Consider the following 15,121-nt stretch of genomic DNA (forward strand, 5'->3'; position numbering starts at 1 on the left):
TCAATTCCCAAACGGGTACTACTTTCCGGATGCCCCTCGTAATTATGAATCAAATTAGTCGAGAAATGTAGTGGTTATCTTTAGTCTTGTTCTACAAGAAGATTCAGGTATGACTCGACTGGCAAAAAAATTAATGTTCCTACATTCCAACCACAATTTTTTGCGTCGAAGACGCTTTTTCAGTTGCCAATTTTCTGTCAAATACGCACATTAAATCGTTTTGTAAAACTGATCAACATACGGAAAAGCGTAACAATGTCGCTAAAGAACTCTATTCTAATTACAAGTCATACATTATAATGTACATACGCAAGTGACCTGCAAAAGGATACAGCTGAAAAATACTGAAAATCCAAGCCAAATATGCAGTCGAAGACAAGGCTGCTCATACACAATACAAAATGCGACGAAGATTGCACTAGGAAAGATATGTAAACTACGTAAAAACAGTACAGAGTAAACAACAGTAAAAACTACGTAACAAGAACACAGAATCAGAAGAAGAATCGATCAGACGACAAATGAAGATTTTATGTGCGACAGCTTACCGTTTTACTTCAGCTTCCCTCGACACGCCGGCAGGCTGAACAAGAGGCTGTGATCGCACGAAGGAAGCTCGTCCGGAACAAGAGATGCCTGCTGCTGCTCCTCGGCTATCGTCGTCAGTCAGGCTTTCCTCTGCACACAAACACCAGACAATGAAATACGAGGAAGATGAATATCACGGGTTAAGTAATATAAGAAATATGCTTCATAAGTTTAAGCGCAAGGCAAAAAAAAAAACATTTCAAATAGAAAATGTTTGTAGACACTCCGCAACCCCCCAAAAAAATACAAAATAAAAAATATAACTCAGTATTCACTGCAGTGAGTGATAGAGAGCGCATTTTCTCGTTGACGAAAACTTGAGGTCACGGACTGACGGACGGACAGACAGACAGACAGACAGACAGACAAGACAGACGGACAGACGGACGGACATGGCGAGCACAATAGTGCATTTTTTCCATAAATGAGAAAATGCGCTAAAAATACCCAAAATTGTCATTCAAATATTGAGCATTTAATATTTAGGTTGAAATTTTAAAACTATAATTAGGCACAAAAATTTCACTTTAAATAAATACCAGGAAACAAATGCATGGAATTTGCATCGATGCAAGAGAAACAGAAACGTGCAGAGAAATTAACGCGGGAAGCTAGCAGTCACATTTTAGTTTGGAATGCACCAAACCGTGTAATTCAGAAGCGCCGGCGTAGTTAATGGATGCCTTTTTATGTCCTGTAGGTACCGCTTGGTTAAATAGGTTAAAAGCAATTAGTTTAGCAGGCCATTTATGGAAGCAGCAAATTGCATGTTTTTATAAGGCGGTACCTTCGATGAACGTCGAGGAGAGGTCGCTCACTCGCGTCATGCTCGGAGAACGCGACTCTGCGTCAGCATAGCACATCCATTCAGAATTATTGAAGATAACCAAACTCGTTGAAATTGTCAGTAATATTGTGAAAATTATCAAAACTTTTTGAAGATTTTTGAAGATAGCCTAAATCGTCGATATTATCCGCAATATTGTGAGAATCATCGTAACTTTTCATTCATAGCCGAAGTCTATAGTACTATAGCACAATATTCTTTCAAATATATTAGTTATATTAGACTAAGAAATGTAAATCATATGACAAGAAAACACGGTATGAAATTGAATCTTGTATAGCGTGTAATGAACATAGATCAATGCTGGTTACATATGATAAATTAACGGCATTATAACTAATTAAGGATATGCCATCTTAACATTATAACCGTAATATTTGATGAAGAAAATATTTTGCTCGAAAAGATTAAAAAAAACTTAATCTTCCTTCAACTGAACGCGTTTACACTGTAGACCTGCTAATGATTGACCTATGTAAGTATTAAAATCACTTGGCTGCTTAAGTCGCAAATTTACCAGGAATTTTAAAGTAAAGAAAATAGCCAAAAAGTTCACCATTTCTTATAAGCGAAAACGTTTCGGAGTCCAGCTCCATCATCAGTGCAAAACTTCATTAATACGATTTTGACCAAAATAGGACCTACAAATTGCCTAAGGAATGCAAAACCTATTGCATAGGTTTCAACTGTTTCAAGTGGATACGAACTCATAACATCGTTTACTCAGGTGACTTCATAGTTTAAAGAAGGTGAGAGAGTACCACAGGAAGCTATCGCTACAAAAGTTTCTTTACGATACGGTATGCTGCTAATCTATCCACCGCAGCTATTTATAATCGTCCAATTGTGAAACTCCGAAGATGAGGATCAACAATGATTGAACCATAACTGATGACGTGAGCTCTAGATACAAGAGCAGCCATTTAAAGTGCTACTTTTGAGGTGCTACTTCAAGATCCCGAATAAATTTATCGAACTGAAACTTTAAACGCGTGCTGCGTCTCAGCTTTACCAGGATTTCTAAGTAGAAGCCGAGCCAACTGCCACAACCAAACATGATTGAGGCTGATCTTTCCATCATAGAAGACCCGGTGCGGTACTCAATAGTAGCTCTATCGTCCCCTTAGAATTTAGATAATATAATTATTATTTATTAGAAATGATACATGAACGTGCGTTGATGTATACAATGGCAAGTGCGGATCCTAGGCCATCAAAGTTCTTTGATGCACCATTGCGAAACAAACAGTTTTTGTATTCTTCAAAGCTCATCTTAGTAACAAATAATCTATATACTCGATGAATCGATACTAAACTTTTTTTCACCGCGACATTGACAAATATACACTGTAAACTGTTTAAACGTTGTTAAGGCGTCAGCAAACTTCATTTCTTTTATAAACGTTACGAATTTGTTCAGTCAGAACTAATTGATGACAGATGTGTTTTGGTGAGAGCTTTCAAAATAATTGGCTCCTGTCCATGGAAAAGTTAACCGATTTACGGTAGCTATACGAAACACACAACGGTATATTTTTGTGTCAGAAACGCGATCATTTTCTGGATTAATAACAACAGGTTTGCCTCAAATGTCAATTTTTTCAATAAGATGTGATTAAGTCGACGTAAAAACATTAGAAAAATTAAATTTTCACCAGAAAATACGTCAATTAAGCTTATGTTTATTGATTCACATCTGCAAATGGACACGATCGCGTTCAATGCCAGTTATTACAACATTTCTCTTTAACTTTAACTAAAAAACGGGTCATCACATTAATAAATAAATCGTTGCGTACTATATTTCGGGTTAGGTATGATGAAAACAATATCCATTTGACTCGTACTACTGTATTATATAGGCAGTCGAAAAATTTTAAAACTTGACGATATGTACAAATTTCAGCTTTTAATTAAAATTCATGAATAGGGCACTCTTCCACGATGAATGTCTTTTTAATTCTGCATTCGCCTATCTTGTTCCCCTACATTCCCATGACACCAGGGGCATGCATTTTAACTTACCCCCGGTTCGGTTAGAAATTGAAAGAAACGGGACAGTTTTTAATTGTGTGAAATATTTTAATGAATTACCTGATGATTTTAAAATTGTTCTAAATTCAGTTTGAAGACTAAATTCTGCGATTTTATTCTTACTCGTTATTAATTTGACTCCGATTAGTTTTGTAAGATTTTGGTAATTGCCTTCTATCAAATATATTTTTGAAAAATAATTTGGTGTAATTCAACATTGTTTCGCCTTTTCGTCTTAGTTGTATTTAATTTTTTTCAGGTAGGGTTGTTACTGCCTTGTTGAATATCATTTTCAGTCGCCATGATAGTTATTCTTATATCAGTTTTACTAAAGGTTAGTTTTTATCAGGACGTTTTCAATTTAGTTTTTTTTCTGTTCCCTTTCGTCTTATCCAATTGGCCTCCTCGCCGATTCTGACCAGAAACTGGCGCACAGAGCTGGGATCGAACCCACGCCTCTCTGCGCCAATCCTGGTACTCTGAACTTTAACCACTGGGCCACCCTGCCCCACCCTGTTATTGTTCTTCGATTGTAATTCCGCTAATGTCGCCTGTGAAGCTTTTTTGCTTATATGGGCATTCACATGGAAGCATTTTGTATTTTTTTCTCCAAATTTTTGCTATTTTCTTGTCATGAATTTTTTTGTATGCTCCTGCGTGAATAAAGAATAAAGAACACTTCTTGTTTGTTTGTTTGTCTGTCTGCTACAAATCTTGTAATCGAAATTTAATACACTTCTACTTATCCCATCGATCTGAAATTTTGCACACTTGCGTAAAGTTGAAGACAATGCACGAATCAAGTGACAAAATAATTTTAGGAATACAATTTTTTTTCAATATTAAAAAAATAATTTTGTCAGCTACAAATCCTATAATTGATATTTGACACACTTTTACCTGTCCAATTGATCGGAAAATTTACACACGTGTGCGAAGTCGGAGGCAATACATGAATCTATTGACAGAATAAATAATTTTGAAACAAAATTTTATATATTGAAAAATTGAAAAATTAATTTTTGTAATATTCGAAAAAAAAATGAGAAATTCATTGTACATCTGTAACATTGAAGACACTGGATTCTATAGAAGTGTTGTCTTTAAAAAGTAATTTTTAAACGTATATTATTAAACTGGAATCGAATTTAAATTCTGAACATTCACCATCATCTTCATATGTATATTAAAATTGTGCTCCCATATATTGATTTATTAATAGTAGAAAACGAATTACAGCTGACAATTCAAACATTGAAAGAAGCAACAAAAATCTCGACGGTGTCAATGCTCAATTTTCTGGGCCATTTCCAGTTCTTTCTTAAAAGAGGACCTACGCTTTCTCAACATAAATTTATGATGTAATAACCAAAAATAGTTTTTGTAATAAATTCTCACGTGCGTGTCAACACATTCCCATCCATTTCGGTGTGACCAAATATTCCGTGATCTTGCCATTCATTGTGACAGGAGAGCGGTTGATCCGTGTTGCGACTTGACGCTCGCGAGATGAAAAATGAAACCAAGTTTACAGTATAGCTGGTTTTAATATGAGCACCAGAATTACGGAGTAAAGAGCGCTATGCAAGAATATTTTTTTGAATCTATAATATGAATAATAACGTCTAACACACCAGTTTATGCTTCTAGCGCACGTGATGAAATTCAAATTGTAGACGGATTTACGGACAAAAAAATCGATCAAGCTTATATAACGGGCACCGATCAAAGATACTTTGGATAAGATTGAACCAAATGATTCAGTGTAAAGGTGAACGAACAAATAATCAAATTTGTGGAAAAGAAAGTATTCACTGTAAAAAAAAACTCAAATGTAAGTAGCTCCAAACACCATACAAAGTAATATAATAGACAGTAAATGGAACACACACTTCTGTATATCTCTTAATAATAAACTGAAACCTAAATTTGTCGAGAAAAAAAAAAATAGGCGAGCCCCACTTCTAACAGTGGCATTAAACTTAAGATTGACGAGATAAATAGAATGGAATCCATAAAAACAAAAGTTAGAAACAAGCATAACTGTCTCCGTACAGAACCAGAATGTATATGAAAAAAAAAAACTAGAGAAGGAAAAGTGTAAAGCAAATGACTAAGAAATCAAGCACACAAAGGTCTAGTTTCAAACTAAAACAACATAAGTTATATAGATTTAGAAATACGAACAAAGAAAAGTTCGGTCAATATTAAACGTAAATGTAGTCTGGGTGAAGCATCAAATTTAGCTACCTACACCACACGTCGTCGAACAAGAATTCAGTAGTGTGTTCCTCGTAAATAAAACTAAATTCTCTCATTTGGTATGACCATAAAATAAATTAACCGGAGGAGCTCATTCAGTCAGCCTATTTGAATTCCGGCACACGTATACAAGTTTCAAAAGAGTAATGCGGTACATAATAAAGAAGTTAGCCGACGCGCGATACCATATCGTGCGAAACCATATCCTAGTGACAATTAGACTTCAATGCTAGGACATCCAATTTCACGGAAACAAATGAGACACTTGACTTAAGCTGCCTCCACGATTACGAGTCAAAAGTCCAGTCCTATAAATTTGTGCCTACTTCAGAACTTTACTCCTTAGTCGCTGGAATTATTTTTGCTTAATTCGACAATCATGTATCAACACCCTGTATGCATCTACCGTTCTGCTGACTGGAACAGCAGTACAAGGAATGGAACATGGTACTCATTGTTCAAGGGCTCTACTCTAACAAATTGCTCATTTATCTGCTTCGAATCACCGTCAACTAATTCGATAACGCTAATTTGATCAGCGCATATTTACATTACACATAAGAAGGCGATTAGCTTAAAGTATCATCACTCTATTAATGCACTTCTTGAAGTTCGTTCCATCATTATTAATTAAAGAATGATACACAAAATTGCTATGAGCCTAATTTGGTCACTATCAAAATAGTTTTACACAGAACTTTTGTGACGTAGAGGTTTCAACGTAATTGTAGTACATGATTCTAGATGACCATTCAAACATTTCATAGGTCGATTATTCAAGTGCAAAATTAACTATCATGCACGAGTTCAATGAAAATCAGAAACAATTGTGTTTATGTTACAATGTATGAAAAAGCTGCAGATGAAAGTCTGCTACCGTGGGACAGACTATAATCTGCTCACGAGAGACGCAGCGATAGCGCGTAACTAGGCCTAAGTGTCACCGCTATAGCCCAAGACAGCAAACATAAACTGTGCCTCATCACATTTCATTCACTTTGGTAGTGGAAACAACATTTAATCATTTATATCATTGCACGAACAATTTAATGCGGTGTTATCTAAAAAGTGACAGGCCTCTAGCTTGTGAAGAACTTTAAGGGACTATAGCATAGCATCGAACCCATTAATGCTGCATGCAAAATTTCAGACATTTAAAATGACGCAAAATGATCGTATTATAAATGTCAGATCGTAAGTCTGTTCAGATTTTGGAATCATTTTTCAAGTTAAAATTGTACATCACAAATGGGATGTCGTGACTTTAAAATTTGCGAGCGGCAAATCTGTCAACAAAATAAATAGTACGATGATAAAATGACAGAAAAAAACAGGAAATAAAAATAAATATAGGCTTGTGCCTCAATAATTTCACTCAATGAATTTCTCGACCTAATCTCTGCCAATCATCAGTACAACGGATCATAGGCTCTGCACGCGCTTTGCACTTCGCACTCTTATCTTAATTCATCTACAATCACGACTGCACTTTATCATGCATAGAAAGATGAACACAGTTTCTACTAAGAGAAAAATTCCACTAACGCTTGTTAATTAATTAAATATGAACTTTTAGGATAAATAATCGCAATTTTCATTAAATTACACACATCATGCAACTGCACAACCCCAAGAAAAACGCCACATAATAAATTAGACAAACATGAAAAATATGAGCAATAGTGTAAAATAAGTAGGTATATAACACCAGAAAGTTATAATCATTTGTAGAAATTACAAAAGAATACAGGATTTAATAAAGATAAAGTGCTCCCTTCGCAGCGAAACATTTTCATTGTAAATTCATTACACTTCACTTCAACGTTTGACCAGAAGTTCACAGTACTTTTTTTAGACTTTGTGAAATATGTTTCCTTAGTTTCCTTAGTTTTGAATGCTAAGTTTTGATTAAAATTTAAAAGAGTATAACAGGATGAAGACAGTAGTGTTTAGGGTAAATTACGATTTGGATTGAGTTGGTAAGAGATCAATTCAAGTGTCAGATAAAGTATAAGGTTTCTCTTTACCCCAGTAAGTAGTTTCACGAGTTACACACATAATGCAGAAAAACGAACAGGGTTTGATTGCAGAGCAAAATCATAAAAGGTAAAGTGAATAACGATTGTTATTTTACATACAAAAGAAATACACGCAAACTTAACTGGTAAGTTAACTACCTATACTGCATAAAAAGCTCTATCTAGTCGTCGTATGAGTAATACTAATATGAATAATACAATCAAGACGGCTCTTCAAAAATACACGGCGCCCTTTGAGCATAATGAAACCCATCTATCCTTATATTCTACGAATATATATATTGCATCGTATCGTTTACCAACTGGATTCAAAGAGTTGCGACTTGAATATTTGACAGATGGTTGGACAAGACGTGAATAAATATAATTGAGGCTAATCAAAAACGCAAAATACGATGAAGTGATAGAAAAAATCGCGACAATGTTATATGTGTAGACAACAGTACAAGGTTAATACGAATATTTATAAAACAACATACAATAATTAGTGATCAAGTAAAGTACAAAGAAGAGTGTTGAGACAAAGCTTGTGACAAAAATAGAAGTCGATAATGAGAAGATCTCTTAACTTAACAAGTGCTACCAAACATCAAACGACTAACGATACACAAATCGTGCAAGATAATGCCTCTATACGGCGCCAAACATCAAAACACACTTAAAGCTTCAAAAGTAAAACAATCTCGTCGACTGATATTCCATTCAAAATTAAACCTGGGCCTAGAATTGGAAGAAAAATGTCTCGTAAGATTGCCTGCTTCACTAAGATGCCCTACTCGCATTTTGCTATAGCAACTACGAACTACTAACTGGCGTTGCAGGGGTAAGGAAAAACGCGCTCAGATTTTAAGTTAAGCGGCCACGATCATTTATCAGCGGCATGCATCGCTAAGTAAAGGCAACCGTTGATCAGTATAATGTACTTAAAAGATATCACAATAAAGCGGCGACACTTCTTTGGAATAGAACGTCCCAGCGTAATCACCATCATTACAAGCACATTCGGAGTATATTGCAAATTGGTTAAATATGAGTTATATGCGTTTTCATTACACCACACCGTAGCAAGAATGAAAAACAATGAATTGCTATTTAAAACACTTGATTTAGTTGCAACGTACACAAGTCGTGTAGGAAAATAGAGCGAGTTTTTCCGACGAATAAACTCGAACAATTAGAAGCGGTTTCATATAAATAGGTGGAAGTATTGAAATCGACCCTGTAAAGTTTAGAGTAAGAGTGCGAGAGATGTCTCAATCATTTCTAGGTTGAACTGTTCTAAAAACTGGGCCAGGGTTACAGGATATTCAAGTTCAGTACAGTTATATGCAAAATTAAACACTCGCAATAGAACAGGAGTACAATTTTTCGAAATAAATAGTACTAGATAATGTGAGGTGTTAAAAGATCACTGTGAGACGAGCTGGATTAGCTTTAAGAAAATCTTCCGCAAGGCGGGCATGCAAAATAGACACAGTTAGTTGAAATATTTCGCCTAGAATGAAATTTAAATTGGGAGCCTTTGCAAATTCCTTCTTCCTTGTAGATCAATTAAGAGTTGCTAAAATGAAAAAAGACGTACTGGTAACTCTGGATCTAAGAATAAGTGGCGGGGCAACGTTCCTCAGCGACATCATACGCCGGTTTCTCGTCTTACTGGTACCTGGAGTCCTTTCCTTATCATCACAGTTTCAATGTCACGGTCCTCTTCGATGTATCTGCACAAAAATTTGAATAATTCATTAAATTAATCAGTTATATAGTAAGATGGTTTATTATGGCAACAGGCATGAAGCTGGCACCGCAACTCACAAATTAAAACATTCATTCGTCCCTCAAAAGAAGAGGAAGGTCTCAACGCCCATGCCGCTGAATTTAACTAATAATCAAGATGGAATCTCTGAGAATTGAAAAAACGAAGGAGCAAGCGAATTATAATGGAAAGGAAGACACAAGAGGTCGTTTGCACGAAACTTAGGTCCTAGTAGTAGGTTTTCTAGCGCTTAAGAAAATCGATATCTACTTCGCGCAATAGGTCCAACTCTCATTTACGCAGAGTCATTATTCTTAAGTGTTTCAGACTTGTAATCTGGTCAAGCGTTACATGCTTGTAATTAAAGCATTGAGCGCACAGACTGAATCCACTAATAACGCTTTCAATTTCCTGAATGGGAAGATAATTTGTAGACGTGGCTTGAGCGCGGACATGGACAGGGTCGTCCACAAATAGCTAGAGGAGGAAGTCGGCTCAGGGAAGTGCAATAATCTTGCCAGAATAACATACGAATCCCACAATACCGAAAACCGCAGTCGTGTGAGCTCTCTAGAACAAACGCCTCAAGTAACGCACAATTACTAAGAGCTCCTGACCACAGATAGACGAGAGAGGAAAAGCCTTGAAAGAGGTCAATTTACTTGAAGTAAATATACACTAAAATTCCGTGATACCACTTGACCTCGCGCGCGGTTTTAATCACGAACAACACACATGACTTGGGTTTCACAACATCAGGATACTTATTTTTTACGGAGATAGAAATGCTCAGCTTTAACTGATCAAGAGAAGAAGGCAAAGGTAAATTTGAAATTTGCTGCACCTAAGCTGTGAGCGAATTGCTTACCTAAGTCGGTCCTGCTCAAGCATGGCTCTCAGATGGTCCCTCTGCTCCCGAACTGAAGTCAGCTCCTCCAACAGCTTCGGGTCGAAACCTGCACGTGTATAACACTTCATTAATGTGTTACGATCCTCGAAACGTTATCATAAATAACCAATTATAAATTACTTATAAGTTATTCCCTGGCTCAATATATACAATCTTCATTTCCAAGTAAAAGAATTCAGAAAGAGTTTTAAATAAAACTATATGATCAGTTGAAAAACACAGCTTCATTTGTAATGAGTACGACATAACAGAAAAATTATAGAGCAAACTGTCCACTGCCTCCTTCCACAAACAATATACGAAAATTCATGAAGACTTATATTTTAAACTAGCAGTTTATCAGCATTATTTGCTACGTCTCACCAGGCACAGCAGTTCGCTGCTGCAGCCTGGCATCTCTGTCCTCCAGTTCGAGTTGTCGGGCGCGTATGCTAAGCTCTTGTTCCCAGCGCGCCAGACCTGTCTTCTCGTGCACTAGACTGAACCACTCGCTCATGAGCTCTGACTCGTCCCCCACCTCACCGCCCTTCAAACAAAACCTTCACATATAGCCTTTCTTGACACTATTCATATTGTTTTTTAACAGCCACTGCCACTATAAACAAATTATGTAACTAATATCAATATGAAATTATCAAAACTTCTGGAATTTATATACCATATGGTATAAATCCATACCAGGTATAAAAAAGTGATATTAAACGTAAGCATGTTAAAATGTCTGCTTGGTACGCACAGTCTCGCCCCTGAGGCTGCGTTCCACCACAGCTCCTCGGTGCTCAAGCTCTCTGGTGCGGGCCTCGCATTCCCGCAGCTGCCGCTGTATCTCCTGTGCCTGCCGCACCCTGCACATACATCGTCACGTATTATTCTTCTTCATAAATCAATATTAGTAATTTCCCATTATTGCTAGTTGTTTCCATAACGCGATATGGAATTTAGATTGCTTTTTAAGTAACTTTACCCTTGATAAACATTCGGGCAAAATGTAGGATGTTACATAATAAAATTGTTGAGAGTAAACTTTATGGACGCCTAATGATGAGGCTGAATGAAAATCAATGAAGGCAGTTGAAGCATAATCTGGAACAACTCCAGAAGAATAGAATGGCGTGAGCTAGCTAGCGGCTTGCTAGGGTGAAATGAATATAATAAAATCAATCTTCTTGCACAATGAAAATTTATAAAAAAAGAAGCTATCATTATATTCCAATACTCACCCTGGGGAATAGCTAGCCAAAGCAAATTATCTGTCAAGAATTATTTGACAGCGGAGTGCTAATGCGAGTCCACATCACGATAGCTCTGGGAATGGTATTTTTATCGTGTTGATTACGATTATCTGCTTAGTGCTTCTAGGAACAGTATATTGGTCGTGCTGAACACGATCATCTGCTTGTCGGTCACGAGAACAGTATATTGACCGAGCTTCTTGAATGATAGCGTAGAACTTGTTCATAACGATCGTCATCTTATCAGAGGCAGTCATAGAAGTTCTTAGTAAGACTAGTCAGAAATCTATTGTTACGGATTTCAGTCACTTTCGTTACGGATTATTATCATTATTAATTGTTGAGTCTTCAGCAAGTTCGCACGTTTCGGATTTTTTCCAGTTCGTCAGATATAAATGAAATATAGGAAATACATGAAACTCGCAAGGATTTAGCATTGTTCTGAGTCACAAGAAGGGATTATCAAGTATCTATTCGCTCGCACACAATAAGTAAGCCTCAATAAAACTTAAATAAATTCCGTGAAATAAAAGAAACTGAAAAGCATAGTAGAAACCCGAGTAATAAATATCACGTCAAGTTAATATTATTGATAAAACGGAATTCACGTTATTAAATTTAACTTAACACCAGCAATCAAGCTCAACGTCTTCCATAGACAATGTATTTATGAGAAGCAGACATCGTGAGGATCATCATTTCCTTCAAGTCAATCGAGCTAAAATTAAATTGATTAAGAAAGAGCAAAGCTTTCTTCAAAAAACACTAAAACCAATAATTTAAGTTCAAAATAGATCGCTACAGGAGTCCAACTTAAATCCAGCGAGATTTTAAAAACGAAGTGTCAAAACAAATCATTGACACTTGAGTGTTAGATCAAACAAATTCATCAGTAAGAAGTAGAACATATCCTCGTCAGTATAAATTCGCATCCTATCTATTATTAATAAATGTTGTGAAGAAACAAATAGAGATAGTAACTGTATTTTATGAGATAATTATATTAATATCACAAAAAATTATCTCACCTTTTATGTCTTTTCCGAACCTATGTTATTGAAGAGACACGGCCGTTCAATCCAACTAATTGATCGGCGAAGCCACAACATTTAAGAATAGAGGGAACGTCAGCCAATAGACTTCAAGAACATTCTTTTATTCTATCACCAACGATAACTTAAATTAGTGCAAAAAAGTAACAACACAAATGCTCATATTGAGAGATTTTATTTTCATGCAAAGCACAAAACAGTCATGTCCCTGTGTGATGAAACTTAATAATCTAGTATCATGATTCCCGAAACAAAGCCATGTCATTTCCTATACCATCCACGAATCTGGTCCACCTCCTAAACATGAGTACAAACAAGACCACGGTGATTGGCTTTGACCTTTTAAGCGACCACTTTTGACTATTGGCTTTTTGGAAACTGCATCGCAATGGCGATGAGCTTGACTTGAAACAACATCATTTACAGATTTCTCGTCAAAAATGTCCGGTTCTTCAGCACTTTCCCTGCGGAGCACCGCCAGCGCTGTAGAGTTTGAGATGCGGTTCCGGAGATCATAATAATTGACATCACAGTCATAGCGTGAAAATTCAGGCCTTTTATTTTCGGCAGAGAAATTCGACTCGCCGGGCATTTCGGTACTAATATCAACCGCCGTGATATCATCAACTGGTAAATGAGAAATTCCAGCACCAGAAGACGTTTTCCCATCACAAACATCATTCGCAGGTCTAGTTGCCATCAAGCGAGGGACTTCGTGAGCGCAACTTCTTGGAATCAATACAGGAGCATTAGTGCAGCCAGACGAAGAGGCTGTAGCAGTAAAAAAAGTAGATGCCGAAGACGTCTTCATATGTTGATGAGTCATGAACAATGCCTGAATCTCCGACCTAGGAGCGGTGGCACACGATTCAAACGATGGCGCTGGATCTCTTTGTATACTACGTACTACACAATGAGAAGCCACTGGCGAGTACAGACTGGCACTTCTCTGTAATGTACGTCCACACGCTCGTCTGGATTGTTTGCGAACCGCAGTATCGTTGGCTGAGTTACATGAAGAATCGTCAAGAAATGATTGACGTCTCCAGTGTGGCTTTGAAATGTGGTCGCTGCTTGCCCCGATGGCATAGTTTTCAAAGTTAGCCGTCAACGTTTTGACGACTCCTACAGGTAAACTTCTCCTTGGTAAACTTCGATCTCCGACTAACTCCATTGCTCTACTGCCCAAACAAAATTAAACAAAATAATAAAGATAGAGTTTAAGAGTTTAGACGGAGTGGCCAAGCAAGCAATGTAAGTGTGTTTAACAAGCAAAAGCATTGGGAAAACGGAAACTTCCCTTGAAAGCACACAGATTTGAGCAGTAGTGATATAACAAAAAACATAACACGAAGCACATTCAAAATCTGACGAAAGGAACAGAGAGAGCCACAATACAAACCAATATAGAACAGACACATATAAAACAATTGTGCACACTTAAAGCTGAAAGCAACCATTGGGTGCCATAAAAAGATATAAGATACTAATTCAATAGTAAATACAAAGATAAAGCAGCAAATTATAAAGCCAATAAATATTTTCTGGTTTATTAAAACAATATTAGCTTGGTATACCATCACCCACCTTAGTTCCCTTTAGCAAAATTATATCGAGTCTTGTCTCAAAGGAGTCTGGTAAGATAAACAACGTGCAGTGAACTATATAAAAGTCGAACCTCACTCAAACCAACAGAATATCTACAAAAACAAACTTAAAATAAAAAACCCTCAAGAACAACACCATAATTCCTAAAACCACACCAGAAAAAAAAAGAAGATACTATTGCTTTACAAATAAAATTTACTGCTCAGGTATAGGAATAACAAAAGTGGTGCCCACGTATATATAGCAACATAAAATAGAATTAGGTGCACAGGGATAGAAAACTAGAAATAGATTTGGGTTTTCATATATAAGTTATTCACGAGAATAGATAGTCACGATGGGCGGTGTGATCTTCAGGTCAATCTTGTGCATGCGGATAAGGATCTAAGTGACATGCAAATAAATGTATAACAGAGAACTTAAGTCGTACTTCTAATCAAGAACAAATTCCAAGCACTTAACTGAATGCGAAAAAGTGATACAAGAGCGCGGCTTACAGTAAAAAGATGTCAACATTTATTGTTTGTAGCAATATCTTACTCAACGGAAACTTAAAAAAATCCTGTTAGAATTTTTCGTTTTGACGAAACAGCAAAACCTAGCTCCGGATACGACACGACAAATTCCGTATAATAGGCAGCAGGTTTAATATTATTAAACTATCTCGCATTGTTTTTGGCAAAGTGCTTACTGTAGTAGAATAAAACATTAAACAAATCCATCACCATCCCATAATAAAAAGGGAATAATATTATTAACTTTAGTGAACGCATCAATAATTCTAGGCCAAGAACTA

At 36.5% G+C, this 15,121-nt stretch overlaps 1 protein-coding gene across 1 annotated transcript in view; it reads right to left on the bottom strand.

Annotated features, from left to right (window-relative positions):
• Nucleotides 1-4,996: 4,996 nt before the first annotated feature.
• The window catches only part of LOC108667277, a 46,180-nt gene continuing 36,055 nt past the window's right edge, over nucleotides 4,997-15,121 (bottom strand). The window contains exons 29-32 of the mRNA XM_018154284.2: nucleotides 11,170-11,291; nucleotides 10,797-10,959; nucleotides 10,392-10,479; nucleotides 4,997-9,488 (exon numbers count right to left, since the gene is read on the bottom strand). Coding sequence (XP_018009773.1) covers nucleotides 9,404-9,488; nucleotides 10,392-10,479; nucleotides 10,797-10,959; nucleotides 11,170-11,291 — 458 coding nt within the window. The 3' untranslated portion in view covers nucleotides 4,997-9,403. The remainder of the gene's footprint in view (nucleotides 9,489-10,391; nucleotides 10,480-10,796; nucleotides 10,960-11,169; nucleotides 11,292-15,121) is intronic.

The sequence above is a fragment of the Hyalella azteca genome, unplaced genomic scaffold (genome assembly GCF_000764305.2).
Source record: "Hyalella azteca isolate HAZT.00-mixed unplaced genomic scaffold, Hazt_2.0.2 contig13767, whole genome shotgun sequence".
Classification (NCBI taxonomy): Eukaryota; Metazoa; Arthropoda; class Malacostraca; order Amphipoda; family Hyalellidae; genus Hyalella; species Hyalella azteca.